Source organism: Akebia trifoliata, chromosome 8 (genome assembly GCF_017979445.1).
Source record: "Akebia trifoliata isolate Shusen 1 chromosome 8, ASM1797944v1, whole genome shotgun sequence".
In the NCBI taxonomy this organism is placed as follows: Eukaryota; Viridiplantae; Streptophyta; class Magnoliopsida; order Ranunculales; family Lardizabalaceae; genus Akebia; species Akebia trifoliata.
In genome coordinates, this window is record NC_141382.1 from 33,497,560 (window position 1) to 33,516,069 (window position 18,510).

Sequence of the window (18,510 nt, forward strand, 5' to 3'; positions counted from 1 at the left end):
AAAATACAAAGAAACTTCACAATTATGTAACACAATTGACCTACTTTCTCACATTTTATCGGATAGGGACACGATTGATCCATATTCCATCTGATAGGTTACTGCATCAAATTCTTATCGGATCTAATTTTTATTGGAACTCAAATCTTTAATCCATGTATGAAATTATCTAATAGGCACAAATTGGATTTTGGATCCATTGACAGCCAAACTATTTTCAGAACCCAAATCTTCGATCGAGATATGAAATTATCGGATTTTGGACCCATTGATTGCCTTACTATTGAGGGGATCATAGTAATTTATAATCCTAAGTATCCGATTACATCAGTAATTAGTAGTTGAGAAGCATCCTATATTTGCGATTTAGGAAAATGACCCACAATTTAACGGTGTTGATTCAATGTGCATTATTGGTCCATCACTAATTTCAAAAATATTCGATAAAACTCGGACGAGATTTTCAAAATTTCGTTCGATACAACTCGTTTGTCTCGCGAGTTAACGTAAAATCTGTAATGTCTCGTATATCTCGTTCGTATCGTCCGAGTTTTGCAAAAATATCGTCCGAGACGACTCGCATACCTCATGATACGTGGTCGTCTCATGACTCATTGTGAGTTAGTCTTGTTAAACTGCGATACCGAGTTAACTCGGGCGATACGTCTCGGTCTCGGACGAATTTAAAAACTATGTCCATGACACGGACGAGACGATAAACCGAGTTTTGAAACCATGGACTCACCCTTTAAAAGCAAAACCTCACCTCACCTGTATCGATAGAACCTGAACGGCAACTAGCTTGAAGAGCTAAGGTCCACATTTCCAAACTGTAATGTAATGAACGCCTTCAACTTGACTCTGTGTTCTTCAGCCTCAACACTTTGTTCTCTTCGTCATCAATGGCGACATCATCACCTAAGAACCCCTACCAATACAAATCTTCCAACACTCGAAATCTCTTCTTCTTCTCTACGTCGACGTCGTAATTCGAAGAAAAACACGAAACCCTTACCCTCTTCGGATCAAAGAATCGAGATGGTGTTCGACTTCGAAGACGTATCTAACCGAGTTCCATTGTCTCTGAGAGAGTTTTTCAGTTCCTACAAATCGAGATTTAACGGATTTGTTTCATCAGGTGTAGAAGCTTTTACGGATTTGAAGACACTTATTACAATCGATAGCGATCGAAGGGTTATTATTGCTTGTCGTCGATCCTCACTTCATTTCCTTTCGAATTTGATTCTTTGGGGTATCGTAATTGTCGTTTCTATCAGCGCGTTATGAAATTAGGATTTTTACGGTTTCAAGGTGGTTATGATTATGGAGAGAGTTATTTTCGAAGGAGGGATCGAAGTCTTGGGGGAAAAGAAGTGGTTGTAGGGAAAAGGAGATTTAAGGAGAGAGAAGGTAAGAAGAAGGATTTTAATTTTAGGTTTCCAGTTAACCCTCTTTCTCCTGCCCAGGAGACATCGGTGTCTGTGAGAACCAATGAGGTGGCATTATCGCCATCACGAAAACATGCTTCAACGGGGGCAAAGCTGCCAAAGTGGTGGGTAGATTCGTTTCCTTCATATTCGGCTTCAATGACAAACAATCAGGAGCTCCAGGAGGAAGCTGAGAGACTAATTCGAGGTTTGTTTTTAATTCGATAAAACCATAGAGACAGTTACTATCACATTGTGTTCTAAATGACAATAATTTGAAATAGAGGATCTTGAAGTGCTTACTAAATGACAAATTCGAGGATTGTTTATAATTATCCCAAATCATAGATAGAGTTACTATCATAGTGTTCTTTTGCATTTTATATAGGAATGAATTCTTTGTTATCTGTTGTACTCCAACAGAAAGTTGCAAACATAACCTTACAATTGTTCATGCCAATAAATTGGAAAAAAAGAAGACAAAATCCTTATTATTTTAATTTAAGTAGAAAATCTTGAAGAGTTAGTTTGATTACAAAATAATTTTTTATCTTTCTCCATGTTTTTTTGATAGATTAAGCAATTTTTTTTTTATAAGCTCAAACTTATTAAAAGAGGACAAGACGTCCTCAAAGAAGAGTACAAGCCAGCTTATCAAGAGAAGGAAACAAAGCCAAAAGCAAAGAAGAAAAGAGAAGAAGAAAAAAGAAGCAACACCCAAACAACAACAAAATAATCACCCTCTACACAGAAGATCCCATCTAAACAGCAAATCTTCAAAGTTCAAAGAACAGCCCTTTAAACTCTGTGTCTGCTTGCTCCAAAAGAAGAGCAGCCTCACAATTCTAAAAATAACTTCAGAAAGTTCCTTCCCTTGGAAGTTCCAAGTTATTAAAGAATGGAAAAGAAAGGGGGAGAACGAGAGGCCTGCCTTCACACAAAGAGATCCAACAACAAAGTCAAGGGTAAAATTAGCCTCACAATGCTAATAATGATTTATTTCACCGGTTTCTCCTTTCCTTCGGAAGCTCTTGAGTTTCTTTCTTTCTAGATTACCCACAATACCGCAAAAGGGGTGATAGACCACAAGATCCTTTCTTTGCATCTTAAGGATTTTAATTTTCCAACCTTGAAAGAGGGACAAAATGGAGTTGGGAAAACACCAGAGACATGAAAAAGGAACAAGAAGTAACTCCAAATTTCATTGGCAATAGAACAATGAATGACAAGATGAGTGGTTGATTCCCCACTCTTTTTGTAGAGACAACAAAAGTTCACCAAGGTGATTCCCCTTTCCATAACCTGTTCCATGGTTAGGATTTTGTTTAGAGATGCAACTCAGATGGAAAAAAGAGATCCTGGAAGGAGCTTTTGATCCCCATATTGAGCTTTCAGGGTGGGATGCAAACGATTGAGGCAAAAACAATTCATAATAAGATTTAAGACAAATTTTTCTGTTGCTACTTGCTATCCAAACCATTTGATCTTCTTCTTCAAAATTCATGCGAACAAGGGAAATCAAGTTAATCAAGGATGTAACCGCCTGACATTTCCAATCCTTGAAATTCCTTATGAAGCCAAAGTCCCATGAGAACTCCTTACCAGAATTGACCGAGACATCGGAGATTAAATTTCCTTTCTTAGAAGACAATTGTAGAGAAGGGTATATTGGTCTTTTATTTTCAATAAACCGCACCATTTATTGCCCCAAAACCTAACTCTGTTCCTTTTTCCCACCCTGAATGCTATTCTACTACGAAATTTAGGAATTTTTTTGAAATGGAATCACGCTTGATGTTAACATTGGCTTTTGACGAGGATGATATATATGAAATAACAATCTTTCTTCATTAAAAACAACATGAACAATAGAACTCTTCAACCTGTTTGTTATTTACATGTGACTCAATCAAAACTCAGTGTGGCCCAATCACCATTCCATGCGTACTCCATTTTTAACTTTCAATTATGTAGAGGGATATCTTTCAAAGGAGTGTTACCAATGCAGTCCCACAATCAAAATAATATTGATTTATTTATGGTTGTTAGAGGTTTGAGGATCAAGGTGTTTGGGTTCAATTATATGACACAGTTAGTTAGGGTGAGAATCTAGTTATATTTTTAAGGAATTTTCAAGGTTAAAAAGTAGAAAATATCTGCAGTGTAGGGCTGGACATGATTAGAAGATAAAAAACATAGCTAGAAGAACGTAGGATACTTAAAAATAAGATTAAGTAAGGTATGTTAGAATTAACACTTCTAGATTTGAACAAACCTTTTCAATGAGTCTGCTAGTGCGATTAAGCTTCACACCTAGCCAAAACTCCAAGCACCTAGGCGAGTTTCCGTAGGCGGTTGTTGCTCACACAATTGCTTAGGTGCACCTGATGGCTAAGTATTAGGTGTAAAAGCATTGGCTAAGTATTAGGTGTAAAAGCATTGGCCTAGGCATTGCATGCAACTTATATAGTGTATCTTTTACGCGTAAGTAAATCTCCTATAATAGTTCGAATAAATTATTTTCAATCTATATCCCTCTGTCATTTATGTCTTGTAGCTGTAGCTATCAAAGTTTTGAAGCCCCTAGTTAAGGTACCCTTTTTTACATTTTTCCTTTTCCTGTTAATAAGAGGGTTTGTGTGCAACAGAGAAACAATCCCCCTGTCTTGTGTATAACAAAGGGATTGTTTGTGCAACATAGAAACAACCCTTTCGCACTATTGTTTTTTGGTCAGGGGCTGTCTGCGAAACATGGAAACAATCCTCACTTTTTTCCTTTCAATTTCTCCTCCTTCTCTTCTTCTACTTCTTTCTTTTTGTTTGTTTTTTGGAGAGGGGTTATGTTTGTGCTACAAAATAATAGTCCCCTCTCTATCTCTTTCATTTTTAGGAGAGGGAATGTATTTGTGCAACAGAAAAACTGTCTTCTCTTTCTACTATCCCGTTCTTGTTACTTTTTTCTTCTTTCTCCCACTCTTTAATCAATCTTTTCATATTTTCTTCAGTTTGCTTTGTTTATTTGTTTCTTGTCACTTTCCAATGAAAAAACTGACAGGGCTTCGTTTTTGTGTACGTCTACTTTTCTTGAAAGGTACATAGTAATAGATGATCCTTTTGATGTGTTACATAATCTATGGCAATGTGCTATATTACTTTTTACATAAATCCTTTTTGCATATTGCTCTTGTTTTCAATTTTTGTGAATCATCACCATAATTGAATGGGTTCAGTGCCTCGACTGTGGAAAATTGCTGCAAAATAAACTTCATGTGTTATTCTTTTTTTTTTTTTTTGGCTTGGTGGGGTCAGTGGTTAACAGTTAACATTAGTATAAGAAGGGATTCAAGAGGTTTGAACCTAAGACCTTGGGAACAACCTCCACTAGGTCTTACTACTTAGCTAAGTGGTCATTCTTATCTACCTCCCAATCATTAAAGCTTCTCCCGAATCCGAAGCCCCACAATATCAGATGGAATATAGCTCGGGAAACTGGGATTTCAGGGTTTAATTACCGCACATACAGTCCTTCCAAAATCTGATCCTAGTTCCTTTCCCAACATTGAAGGTAATCCTATTATGGAACTCCTGATTCACCTTTAGAATTCCCGGTTTTTATTTGTGTGGAAAGTAGGCAAAAAATTTCTATTTCAAGCCCCAAACCCCAACTCCCTCATTATTTTCCGTGGTTGTGTTAGCTTTTTCTTTTCTTCCTTATATTTATAAACACGTGCATTTCCCTTGTCTGTTTTCACTATTTATTCCAGCTGAGAACCATTTTGTTTTTATGGTTTTTTAGTTTTCTTTGGTCTGAAAAAGGTGAGGGAGGAAATTTTTTCATTGAATTAATCTGGTTTCTTGGGTGGCCTTCTTCTGTCTTGCGGGGTTTCAAGTCTTTGTCTAAGATGGTATGGTCAAATAATATGGTGGCTTCAAGATGTTGACTTGATACTAGGATTTGGAGTTCGATCTGGTTTTCTGGTGGTTTTTAGTTGTTGAATGAGTTTATAGGTGGTTTTCTGACCTCCAAGTTAGTGAAAAGTGTTCTTTGGAACAGTAAGAGGCCCTTGGTGATGGGTTTCTTTTCTCTTTAATGCCTTATACGCAACTGATTTTCCACACTGTGTAAAACATGTTCGCTTGTTATACTTGGATCATTTGATTTGAGCAAAAAATATGTGTATTAATCAATACTTTTGAATGAGATGGCTGTGTATATATTATATGCTTATTCAATAATTCATAATACAGGAAATTGATTCCGACTTCGAGTTCTGTGCGACATTGTTCCTTTGGTGAATTAAGACACTGTTAAATGGCTGGTTAGATTCAGTAAGCTAGTACTGAATGATTGAAGAGATTCTACTATATTAGAAGCTTAGAGTTGTTTGAGTTACTTTTAGGATGTTCAAAGATAAACTTGTATTTGAGCATACTTCCAAGGTCTTTTGAAATTTTGCAGTGGGAAGATTGAGATAGAGTCTTTGGAGGTATTTAGAATCTTTCTGGAAAAGTTCCCAAACTTTGACACTCTGGATCAGGTTGTTCTTATCTTGTCTGCTTATGGTTACATCAAGATGATAGCTTTCTTTTCTTCAATTTCTCTTTCATGAATGGATTTTTCATTTTTTTTTTATAGCTGATGTTTTACCAAAATCTATTATCTGGTGTTATTTTATTATGGTGGGAGTTGTTTAGTTTCTGCAGACAAGTATTAATGGATTTGTTTGCACCATGTCTAAGCCACCAGCATATTTATACGAGCACGGGTATCCACACTATTAATTATCTACCTAAATGTACATTTTTCATCAGTTTATTTGCAATGTCTGCTTTTATAATGAGTTACTGTTACTGCTTGTTTCTTTGTAGGTAAAGTTGCATCCCCTCTGTCTTTGAAACAATTTCCAATGCCATAGTCATTCTTTTCTCCCTCAAATCACAGCTTATCGAATTGATTTCCAGCAATCATGGATAATAGAATGAGCGGAAAGGACATTACAGAAGATGATATAATTCAAGTTAGTGCTTTGTTACCTATTTGATATTTGCACCTATACACGCTTGTATATTTTCTTTCACGGTTAATGCATTCCACAACCTGCAATTCCCCCTCATATGGTTTCCATTAAAATAGCCCTGGTTTGTGAAGCTCACAAAGAGGGGGGAGGAGCCTGCCTTGGTTTCTTTTGGATGATAATTTGCTCACTTGGGCCGACAACTCAATGATTTAAATTTTCCCTTATTTATAGTATTTTTATGTAAATTTCCTTATTTATGATTTTTGAATCTTATTATTTACCTATGAAGCACACACACAAACACACAAAACCTTCAATTCTTCCTCATTTACTCAACTTGGGTAGACAACCAGATGATTTGAAGTTATCTTTATATGTAGTATCTTTCAGTTTTGTGGTTTTTTTGGGTGCATTTTTTTATTGTCATGTTCTTCTGGTTGGTTTTCTTGACCACCTTCTAATAAATTCTTTACTTATATATTTAAAAAAAAGATTTAAATTTTTTCCTTTTTAATTGTTGAGTTTTCATGCAATGCCCATTGAGTTTTGTTGCGTTTTGTGATGGCTAGTGGCATATTATTCCCATGACAGGTTGACAATTCATTTTGGTTGTTTATTTGGTAAGATGAATGTGCCCAACTAGTTTGGCACGACTTTTGGTGAATTGATGTGATTTTTGTGGAAAAAAAAGAATGGACAAAAATTTAAATAACATGAAATGCACAAGAAGAAATCTTACAGAGCGAGAGGAAGACAAAATATGACGTGGATTGAGATGGTGAGATTGAATGGAGCAACATGATTTGTTCACTTTCCCCCCCAATTTTTTTGGATAAGGCTTTGACTATAATTATCAAGAAGAAATCTTAACCATGCATCTATTGTTTTCATACTTTTTGGCCCATACGACTTCTGAAGGTGATGGACAATTGCAAAAGTTCCATTAATAAAAATAAGATGGATATGATGTTTGAAAATATTCAAAATTTGGGTTTTGTTTGAAGAAAAGGAAGCTCTATAAAGAATCTCCCAACATAGTTATTAAAATGTTTCGGAATTCCTATGAATGTTCTAGTTGAGATTGTTTCGGTTTTTCTCCTGATTGAAACATTGCTTTGAGATGAGAATTTTTTTTGATCAATAAAGATAATTTTATTAAAAAGGAAAGAAATAAGGGGGGGTCGAGAAGACCAACCCGAACAATAAAGATAAACAAGCAAAGAAAAAAAAGAAAAGAAAAGAACAACAAAGCTCCAAACAAGCTACTCCACTACCAAATTACAAATCTCATCCCATCTGACAATAGAATCTTTAAAGAAATCTCCTTTGAATTCCTTGTAAAGTTTGCTCCAAGAGAACAAAAAGGCCAAAATCGATTAGATCGAATTTTCATCATAGAAACTTTCTCCTCATAGATACGACTATTCCTTTCTTTCCAAATACCCCAACAAATATCCAATGAAATCAACTACTAAAGAATCCATTTCGATAAGGAAAAAGAGCCTCCCCAAGTTAGCCACAAATCCAATAGCGATTTCACCGAATAAGGCAAACAACCCTCAATTGCAAAGAGAGATAGGAAGTGCGATCAAATCTGGGAAGCCACCCGACAATGAATGAATAAGTGGTTCTATTTTTTGTAGCCGGAGTAGGTAAACAACACTGATTAGGAGAAATGAAGCCTCTTCTAATCAATTGATCCAAGGTTGGAAGTCTCCCTAAACCCACCAACCAAATAAAGGCTACCTCTGAAGGCACCTTACTACCCCACACAAACGTGTGAGGGGAAGTCGTCGAGCTCCTTGGAACTAAGATATGATACATGGGTGTCACCGAGAACCTCCCATTTCTAGCACCAACCCACATTCTATGATCCTCCAAAGTAGTGTCTGTATGGCTATTCTCCATCAAATATATCAAACTCCCCAATCTTTCCAACTCCCAATCATTGAAGGCCCTTATGAATCCAAAGTTCCAATTGATTTCCCCATTCCCAATGGCTATAAAAAGAGAGATAACTTGACCTTTACTCAATGATGAATCGAAAAGATTCGGAAGTGGACCATACCCACACCACCAATCCTCCCAGAATCTCACCTTAGTCCCTCTCCCAACCTTGAATTTTACCTTTTTCTTGAATAAAGGAAGACTTCTCAAGATACCTTTCCAAACCCCACAACCAAACGGCCCTCTAGCCGGCCCACTTTCCCACCCATTTGCACTAATCCCAAAATTTTCCACTATCACTCTCCTCAAAAGACTCTCACCTTCCTCTCCAAACCTCCATAGCCACTTTCCCAATAAAGCCGAGTTCATTGATTTAAAATTTCTAAAGTTCAGACCACCATTCCTCTTAGGCAAACACAACTTTCTCCAACACACCCAATGATGTTTCTTGTTATCATCCTTATCGTGCCAAAAGAAGTCTCGACAAATTCTTTCTAATTGCATTTCGATACTCCTTGGCAAAGAGAACAACGAAAGAAAGTAGATAGGGATGTTAGTCAACGTGCTCTTGATGAGTAATTTTTCCCTTTCGAGAGATAATTGGCCTTCCGCCTAGTTAACCTCTTCCTCACCCTTTCAAGCATTGGAAATCAAATGACCACTCGCCCCAACTCTGTAACTTGAAAGCTCACAAATTTTCATTGCCTTGGACAACATCCTCCCTAAGGCTTCCATGACTCAAACAAAAAAGGTGATAATGTATCTCCTTGACGTAGTCCCCGTATACTTCTAAAATAATCTGTTGGAGACCCATTCACCAAGATCGAAAAGTGGGGTAGAAATACATTTCATAATCCACTGAACCTATTTCTCGCCAAAGTCCATTCTCCTCAATAAATACTTCACAAGGTTCCAATTAACATAATCGTGAGCTAGCCCCCCCCCCCCCAAGAGGGCCTCTTTCGGCTCCACCATCCCATTGTTATGAAGCCACTTAATGTATTCCAAATTTCCGGCTGCCAAAGACAGCACAATAGATATGTGTTTATGTTTCGGAGCCCATATACGGGGAAACAAGTAGTCCTTGCACATGTCACCACTTACACCACAAGACCGAAATTTGAATTTCAAAAATTTTGGTAGCTTGTACAGACGCAACCCACCCCGGAAACTGATTTCGCTTGGACAGAAACACTACCTACAATTTTCATCTTCTCCACATGCTTTGTTGCAACTTCTGACTAAACACACTCCTTGTCCACCAGGATACCTTTCTCGACTGAAAGACCAACCAATGGTTCATTTCCTTTCCTTACCTCTGTAGGGAAAATTGGTTCATCATCCTCAATTTCCACCTCAACCCCTATCCTGTACCGAAAACCATCCACTCACAAATCCAGGCCTCGAGGCATCCTCTACGATGAAAAACCCACCTTCAATCAAGCAAATTCTAGCCTCGCACAATGAGAGGTTCTTGGATCCACCTCCAGTAATCCTCCCAATTGTAGGTCAATTCTTTTAAAAGCAAAAGACACCCACAGATGAAACGGTAAGTCCTTGATATGAACCCTAGACCCACCTTCCCTCTAGACTGGTTTCAACTTGTTGCAATCAACAAACCAAGATCGAAGTTTGAAGGAACTATTCCCCACCATCACAACTCGCCGACTACAGACCTTTAGAAAATCTGCTCTACTACTCAACAAAAGCACATGAGTGTTGTGCTTCCATTCTAATAGCTTAACCGATGGAGGCTTAACTAGACTTTGTTTCACATTAGTCAAGAAACCTTCCCAATCTGCTTTCGTCGGTGTTGTACTATAGACGAAGGCCCGTCTCCATTTCCCAAACTCAATCCCATTGTTGTGTGCTTGAGAATCCTTATCTACTTTAATACTAGGGTTATCCTTCACTATCCCAACAACTTGCATGCCTTTCTCTATGATTGGGGCTTTGCGTAAAACCTCAACCCACGAACCTCCCTTCGATTGATCCCCTTTGCTAAAAACTGGAGCCTTCATCTTTTCATCTGGAGCCAAGAGAATTTTAAGATTCAGGTTGATAACACCCAACTATTACCTCCTTTTCCTTCTTGGAAGATGATTGATCTCGAATGGGTCTTCTCTGAAAATTGTTTAAGCTTCAAGAACCTTCCATAAGGATTTTGCTCACCCCAGACCACAAAGATCCTACGATCTTTGGCATATTTGGCTCTAAAGGGTTTCGATGACTCCCTCACCAACTCCAACTGCTTCGTAAACCGTTTCCTCCAACAGTTGGAGGAAGGTTTCGTGACCTCTTCTCTCGTTTTCCTTAACTTCAAAACCTCTTTTGTTTTGCACCCAGCATTCCCTCAACTTGAAAATCTTTCGCTCCGCTGTGACTTCTCAACTTCGTAACACCATTGAGCTTCTCTTCCTCTTATCTCATCTTTTAAGGGTGTAAAATGAGCAGGAAGTAAAAGATGTCTACCTGTAGAGATTTTTCACATTGACCTTATGTTTATTTTTTACCTTTTAAGTGGGTTTTCTTTATACTCCAAACTCACACAATGGGTGCATAAATTATCAATATCTTGTAATATTTTTTTGTTGTATTAGTCATGATGGATGTGCATTATGGCCATATCAATTCTTGCCAAAAGTGCATTATGCCTATCGACAAAGGATTCTATACTATCATTAGGTTTTTTGATGGATTAATCCAAAGTCCAAAGTCAAGTTATGAGATTTTGTAGTATAGATCTTGAGGGCTTAGTTATTGAAGCGGATATTAGATAAATGAGTATTCTGATCAATCTAGACTGTTCAATCATTGGATGCAGTATATTTCTGCACAAAAATGACTTGGTTGAATCAAATAATCGTATCCATAGAATTTGAATATCGTCTCTGTGTTTCCCACTCGTTTCTCTTTCTGTTTCTCATCCTATTTCTCTTAATATTTCCCAATCATTCTCAGTTCCTGCATTAGTATAATTTTAACGATCATTTCCATTTTTGTTTCTTGTACAGTTTCATGCACTCATTTACATTGCTGGCGACTATGTTCTTAATGAAGTTGTTAGGAAATCAATCGCTTGTTGGAAAAATTAGTAACTACTAAATAGCACAAAAAGTTATATTAGGAAATAATAATTGAGTTACTTGTCTGTCAAGTTCGTTTGTAGAAATTTTGTTAGAGTTCTATTGTAGATAAAATGGTAATTCTTGTACCAAGTGAAATTATGGTTTAATGGCAGTTTTGGGATAGAATTCTATGATGAATATCCTGAGGTGATCTTACCTATTTGATTAATCCCAACCCAATCTCATGTGACCCAAAGGGCAATACGAAGGTCAAGTTTAAAGCGATAGGGCATCTACTTCTCATAAAGAGGGAAGATCTTCAAAAAGGTTGAATATTGAATCCAAATCTTTCGATGTGTAGGAAGTCATGAGCATAACTAGCCTGCCTCTTCATTTGTGTTACAGAGAGTTGTTGGGGTGTTCAATTGGTAATGTGCTTGTTATCATCTGAGGGTGCATGTTTGGTCAAAACTTTGGATTATGTTAAGGTTAGGGATGGTGCCTTTGTGAAGGTTTTTTTTATCCATTGTTCCTTTGCTAGAGACACTTGGCTTCACTTCATATTTCTTTCCAACATGTATTGGGTTTTCCTAAGACGAGTTGTCGTTCTTTTTCAAGGTTGGAAGTGCTCGACATTTACTTGTAGAAGAAGGTTTGCTGGTCATTGGTTCCCTTTGTTGTTTGTTGGCACATTTGGAAGTAGTGCTATAGCAGGGTGTCTAAGGGCAAGGTGCATTTTGCCTGCAAGGTCATCATAACAATTTTGGTGATCATCTTCTTTTTGTGGCAAAGCCTTTGATGAGTTTAAGGTAGTATTTTTTGAAAATTTTCTTTTCAATTGGGTGTTGTATAAGAAGAGAGGGTAAGATTGTGTTCATCATCTCTTGATTGTCAATGCCTTTGTTTGTTTCTTTGTTCTTTCCTTCACCATAGTAGGTACGTCTTCTGACCTCCTATTCGCTCCCTTTCTTAAACACAATTTTAATCTTTAAAAAAGATTGTGTTCATCCCTCTCGACTGTCAATGGCTTTGGAATGATGTGTGAGAGGCGATTCGAAGCCTTTCGCTCTTGTTAGTAACCTTCAATTATTTACATGAAAGAGAGATGTTTGTTCTTCACCAACTCGGAGTAGCAATAGTTCTTCTGGGAACTTGACTCCATCCTGGTGGGGATAGTTTGTATAAAGCTCCTTAAATGTGGCCCTGTGTCAATGCTGCATTGGATTTTCATAAAAGTACCCCCACCTAGGTGACAATTTTTTGCCTCCTTTTTCATCTGTGGTCGGTGAAGTTTTCACTCTAATTGGAAATCTAGCTGGAGGAATGGTGAAGACAAAGGTATAGAGGATGTGGAGGGCCTTGGGGGATCTAAGGTAAGAGTTGCTGACGAGATTTAGGGTATCCATATGGCCTTCCAATTAGTCGGTCAGGGTTCTGAAAACATCGTTCTGTCAAAATAACCAAAAAATTGATCAACAGCTTAAGTGTTTGGTTTCACGGCCTTAAATGGTAAACGATGATGTGGGTTCCAGCGAGTGCTGTTTACTAGTGCTTTATCTTTAGTATCTTCTATATTCTTCCAGTCACCAAATGCATTGTGTTTCTGAATTGTCCTGGACTCTGCTTTAACTTATGAAATTCTTTTTTGTTGTTTTTTCTTTACTAGAACTGTAGATTTTTATATGGAAATGCCGAACTACATTATTGGCCTCGATGGCATTCAGTTACTCTTACTTATATTATAAAAAATTGTTTGGCACTTGCGATTGCATGTCCCATCTGCACTCAATACCTGATTTCTGGTCAATGATGGACTAGATTTTTCTTTGCTTCTATTGGAGAGCAGCTCCGTCGAATGTGCAAGACATCAGGCGCAAGGGTCTTTATTGAGACGGCCAATGCACGTGATTCCTTCTACCGTACATCAGTTGACTTCGTTCTGAATTCTTGCAGCAGGTTTGTGTTTCCTATTATCTGTACTACTGCATATATAGTTGCTAGTGCTGCTTACAGGTTTAACTGTATGTTCTTTTTTAAGTACTTCCTTCCCTGACTTCCTTAGAAGTGGTGCAGCTCAATGAGCCACTCAACTATTGTGATGATTGATGGTGAGGATCCACGACAGTTCCTTGCTGGGCTTGCTGATAATGTAGGTCTTGAAAGCATTCGTGCTGCAAGAATTGTGTCTGCAGCCGTCGCAGCACGCACACGTTCATGGTTCCTGCAGGCATGGGTAAGGTTTTCAATATCTCTCATTGGCATCCTTTGACTACATGTACTAGACTAGAGCATCAGTGAATAAATCTCACTGCTCACTTCTTGCTAGCACTCACACCTTATTTCTGGGATTCCATCTCTTGGGAAATTGTAGGGGGATTTATAAACCATTTCCTTTTTTTGGGGTTGGTTGCTTGAAAATATTGGAAATTTAAAGAGGAAGGAATATATTAGAGATGAAACATCTATAACACTGGGTTAGGGTCTGGTGACCCGTGAAAAATGACTCATGACATGAAATCCTGACCATTAAAACATGTCTCCCGAAGATACATTACATGCCCCTCGGACAGATCCCGATTGTTGGATTTCAAGTTTTTTTAATGAATCAACAGATCCCAACCCTATTACATTTTAGTTTTTTTTGATAAATAAAACAATAGCATTGATCGGAGAAAAAATTTTAAGATGGAAGAGACTCACACAGAGATCAAGGCCTACCAAGAATCACTTCCTAGAAGTTCTCCAGCGTCTTTGATACATATGGTTTGCAAATAAGTTAATCTCTTTCCTACAGTGAAAGAGTGAAATATTATATCTTTATGGTTACAGGCATTGGAAATGCAAGGGAAACGCTCCGAAGCAGTGATGGAACTATCAAAGATTTGTTGCATTCACCAGATATTTCCTCCTGAAGAGTCCTCAGTAAGTACATGGGTTATGCATGGTCGACTAGGCATCTTCTACTCTAGATGTTTGCTTTTTCTTGTTATTAATGCCTTTGAAACTTTTGCTGTAGTAATATGTTATCTTTAATTAACTTTTTCTACTGGAATTCTCTTGAATGGCTTCATTTTATATTTTTGATAACTAACAAAGATTTAGTCTTCAAAATTTCTGCTGCCTTTTCATTCTGTATTAATATTGTTTGCCCATCTTCTACATGACATCAGGGGTGGAGCTAGTAAGGAGACATTGGGGGCAATTGCCCCCACTAAACTTTTTTGGGCATTTTAGATACCCTTGAATTTATACTTAAATTTGAGATACCCCTGCATTTTGAACTACTGACATACCCCGTTTGACCCTGTTGCCCCCACCCCCTCATCTCCCTCCAATTTTTGCCCCCTCACCCTCCAATGAACTAAAAGTTTGCCCCCACTAAAAGAAAATCCTGGCTCCGCCCCTGATGACCATGGTATTGTTTCTCTCGTTTTGTTAACTTGTGGATCCGTCTAGATTAGAACAATTTTACAGAACTTAAGTTTCATTACCTATATATATTTAATTTTATAGATGAATGAGTACTGAGGAGGTGAGACGTTTGCTTTGTACAAAAAGGCCTCTAAGTGCCAAACAAGGATGAGTCGGCAAACATTAGCTTCACAAAGGATGTGGATGTAAACAATATTCCACAAGCTAATCTTCTAAATCATCATTATCAAGAAGTACGTTTCAAACAAAGAGTTCCAGTTATCATCTCTTTGAACTGTTTATTACAAAATCATGTTGGTCTGTATATAGAAATCATGTTGTATGGTAGTGTGTATGTATAATAGATTAAGGTTTCAGGTAGATTTGTAATTTCCATTATTTTCTATTGTCCATATATAAGTTTAATAGAGCACATTTGCTCTCTAAAATTCTAGAAATCAATTTGGTATCAAAGCCTTCTTCTCCAAAGGAATTCATATGTTGATGTCAACATGACGTCATGGTGACATCATTTTTGGTCGCCAAATTGCTTTGAAACTTTTTTTTCCCTGATCGAACATGTTCTCACGAGTCTAATGACCCTCTGAAAGATCTGTATTGGAGTCGTTTGAAGTGGTTTTTGCTGATTTGAAGAAGATAGGTTCATTTCCTCAAAATTGTATTTTCTCAAGCTGATGGTCACCGAGATTCTTGATTAGAAAAGCTCCTAAAGGTAGGTCAATTTTTTGTTCTAGATTCCAACATTACAGTCCATATTTTGATATGATTCATGGTTTGTGATTTAAAGCCAGTTTTAGCATATTTTAGGGTTCGGTTTGCCTATTTTTCTCTTTTTCCTAATCCACTCATCTAAAGGAAGGGTTGAGGTCATCTCTTGTTTTTGGTTAATCAAATCTGTTAACCAATCAACAACTCCAAAAGACCGATCTGTTGGAGAGGGGGAGAACTATGAATATAAGAGGGTCAGGGGGCTTATGACACACTCAAGAGTAGAGGAAAATATAAACTCAACAAAATCTATTTCCCATTGTTATTTCTAGTCTTAGCTTCATTGTCTATGCATTCTAAGAGTCTTGCTCCAACCACCCTCTCCGATTATTTTGTTCACTCTTTCACTAACATTAAATTTCATGGTGAGTATTTTTTTGTTTGGGATATTATTTTTTTTGCTTGGGGAATCTAATGGTTCTGTTTTTTTTTTTTTTTTTTTTTTTTCTTTTTCAACCTACTTATGTCAACTCTCTTGGATAAAATCTTAACCATTGATCTAATTACTTGTGAAAAAATCATAGTTGTATCTTATGCTAAAGAAATGCCAAATTTAATAATCACCTGGTACTCCATTGTCACTTTGGATCCACATTTGGTCCCATTTCTTTTTCCTATTCTATATATCTTGGATTTTTACCATTTTTGGTGGTGGATTTATTTGTTAGCTGGTTGGGTTATGCTTTTAACGCTTGAGGGAAAACCATATGGAGTCTCCTTCCATTTCCTATTTGTTCGTGTGCATGGAGAGAGAGGCGTGCTAGTCATGGAAGGAATCGGGAAGAAAAAGGATGTAATCTTGGACCATAAAAGCAATCTTATCTCTTTGGCCTAAAGTTGAATGAGGACTTTGAAGGGTTTTATTTTTTATTTTTGAGTTCTTTAGGTGGGATTACTTTGTTGTCATGAGGAGTTGGGTATAGTCATTATTTTGTTTCTTGGTATGTTAGGGAGGTTTGGACTCACTTCCTTTCGTTGTTTCCTACTACTCCTAGTTGGGTTTTTTCTCAACTCTCTCTCTCTCTCTTGCGCACAACCAGCACCACTGGTTTGGGTGGACAGAAAAAAGTGACAGTATGATTATTAGTGGTTATGGGTGGACCACCCCTTTGCTTGTTACTTTGTGAGCATTTTTCCAATCAATAATGTATTATGAGTTGATATTATAAGGAATTCTTCAGAAAAGATAGAAAAAAAAAAGATGACGGTCAACATGGGTGCATTTTCTTTGAAGTAACAATTCTGACAGGCTTTTTTGCAGAGAATTCTCTTTTTATCTAGGCTGCCTGTTGGTCCTTGGATATTTTTTTTGTTTGCACGAAATTGTTGTCAAATCAAGTACTCCATTGTGAAACTATGCTCTTTGCTCCATTTATCCTTCCCTACTGAAATTTTTGAAAGGACTTATAGTTTCCTTTGCCCACTCTGTGCCTTTCCCCTGTTTTGATCAGGGCTGTTGTCTGCGAAAATTGCTTGTTTACTTAATTTTTTTTTTAATGATTGATCTCTGCCTGTGGCCTAGTTTAGTACTCAAATTAGATTATGTACTGAGTTGTTTATGCTAGTCCAATTTGAGTGACTGCTTCAGGATTTGTAGGTATTTACTAATAAGACATTAAAGCTTAGCTTCTTATTATTTGATTTGATGTAATAATGGTCCTGATGGATATGTCATTGCAGGCTGAGATGGAGATGGTGGCTCGTGGCCTTGAGAAACATTTAAGCATAGAACAAAGGGAACTTCTGTGGAATCTTATAGTGGGTATATGTGGTGGTTCTGCTGCAAGTAGGAGAAGTACTGCAGAAGCACTTGGTCTGGTAAGCTGGTATAATAATAGTAAGCAGGCCTTTGTAGATTGAGGACCCAACTTCTCCAGTTTCTATCCTATATAGATAGGAATTGCACATAATTTTCTCATTAATATTTTTTAACCAGGATGCTATGCTGACATGTCCCCCTTTAATATAAGAACTTCATTTCAATATAATTTGATTCTAGTAGAAGGGTTTTAGTCAGGTCGTAACTTTTGATCGAGGTGTCTGTTTGGTCATTATTTTGCAAAGATTTGTCCAGTGCAGAATTTGCCCTTATTCCTCGCTTTCAACAGTGGTGAATTCGCCATTAGCTAGATCTTAACGTGATATCTAAAATGCATATATAATATTATAGTAAAGCAAACGTCTGGTCAAAAGTAATGATCTGTTTCAAATAAAAAGTAAAAAAATTCTCTTTCGAACAACAAAAAATCTCATAATCATTTAAACTCAAAATCCAATGGTTGAGATTTATGAGTATCTTGACAACACAAGTCTGGAGATATTTATCCCAAGGATAAATCTCAACCATTGGATTTTGCACTTAATGGGTTGGGATTATGTGTTTTTTGTTTTCATGAATCATTCTTAGGAGTCAAGGGATCCTGACCCTATATATTTATTTTGGGTAACTAACAAAGATCCATACAGAACTCATAAACCTTACTCCCTGGTGGCACATTTAATATTTGCATAATTTATACTAGCCATGAGTCTTTAGTTGCATAAAGTTGAAGCAAGAGCAGGAAGGATGTGGGAGTAGATTTATTTGAAGTTGCATGAGTGGCACCTGTATAATTCCTTCCCTCGATGGGGTGAAACTGATGTTCTACAAAAAGATTAATCTTATATCTTGGGAGGGTAGGTAGTGCCCTAGGATAATTGTTACTATATGCTTCTAAATCCTTGCCCAGAGTAGTATTTATATACTCTTATCGAAGGACCATATAGAGCTTGGATTAAGGTTCTCATTTGAGGCACATGGACTGAAACTTCACCCCTCTAGGGTTTATGTAGGTTTTTTTTTTTTAAAAT

The 18,510-nt window shown here is 37.2% G+C and overlaps 1 protein-coding gene across 1 annotated transcript; it reads left to right on the top strand.

Annotated features, from left to right (window-relative positions):
- Positions 1 to 763: 763 nt before the first annotated feature.
- On the top strand, positions 764 to 17,676 carry LOC147396565 (phosphoribosylformylglycinamidine synthase). Its single transcript, XM_086451421.1, is given in 7 exon segments — positions 764 to 1,282; positions 1,285 to 1,635; positions 6,390 to 6,445; positions 13,307 to 13,416; positions 13,534 to 13,693; positions 14,290 to 14,382; positions 17,341 to 17,676. Coding segments are annotated over 7 exon segments (1,392 nt in total). The 5' UTR covers positions 764 to 840; the 3' UTR covers positions 17,521 to 17,676.
- Positions 17,677 to 18,510: the final 834 nt, after the last annotated feature.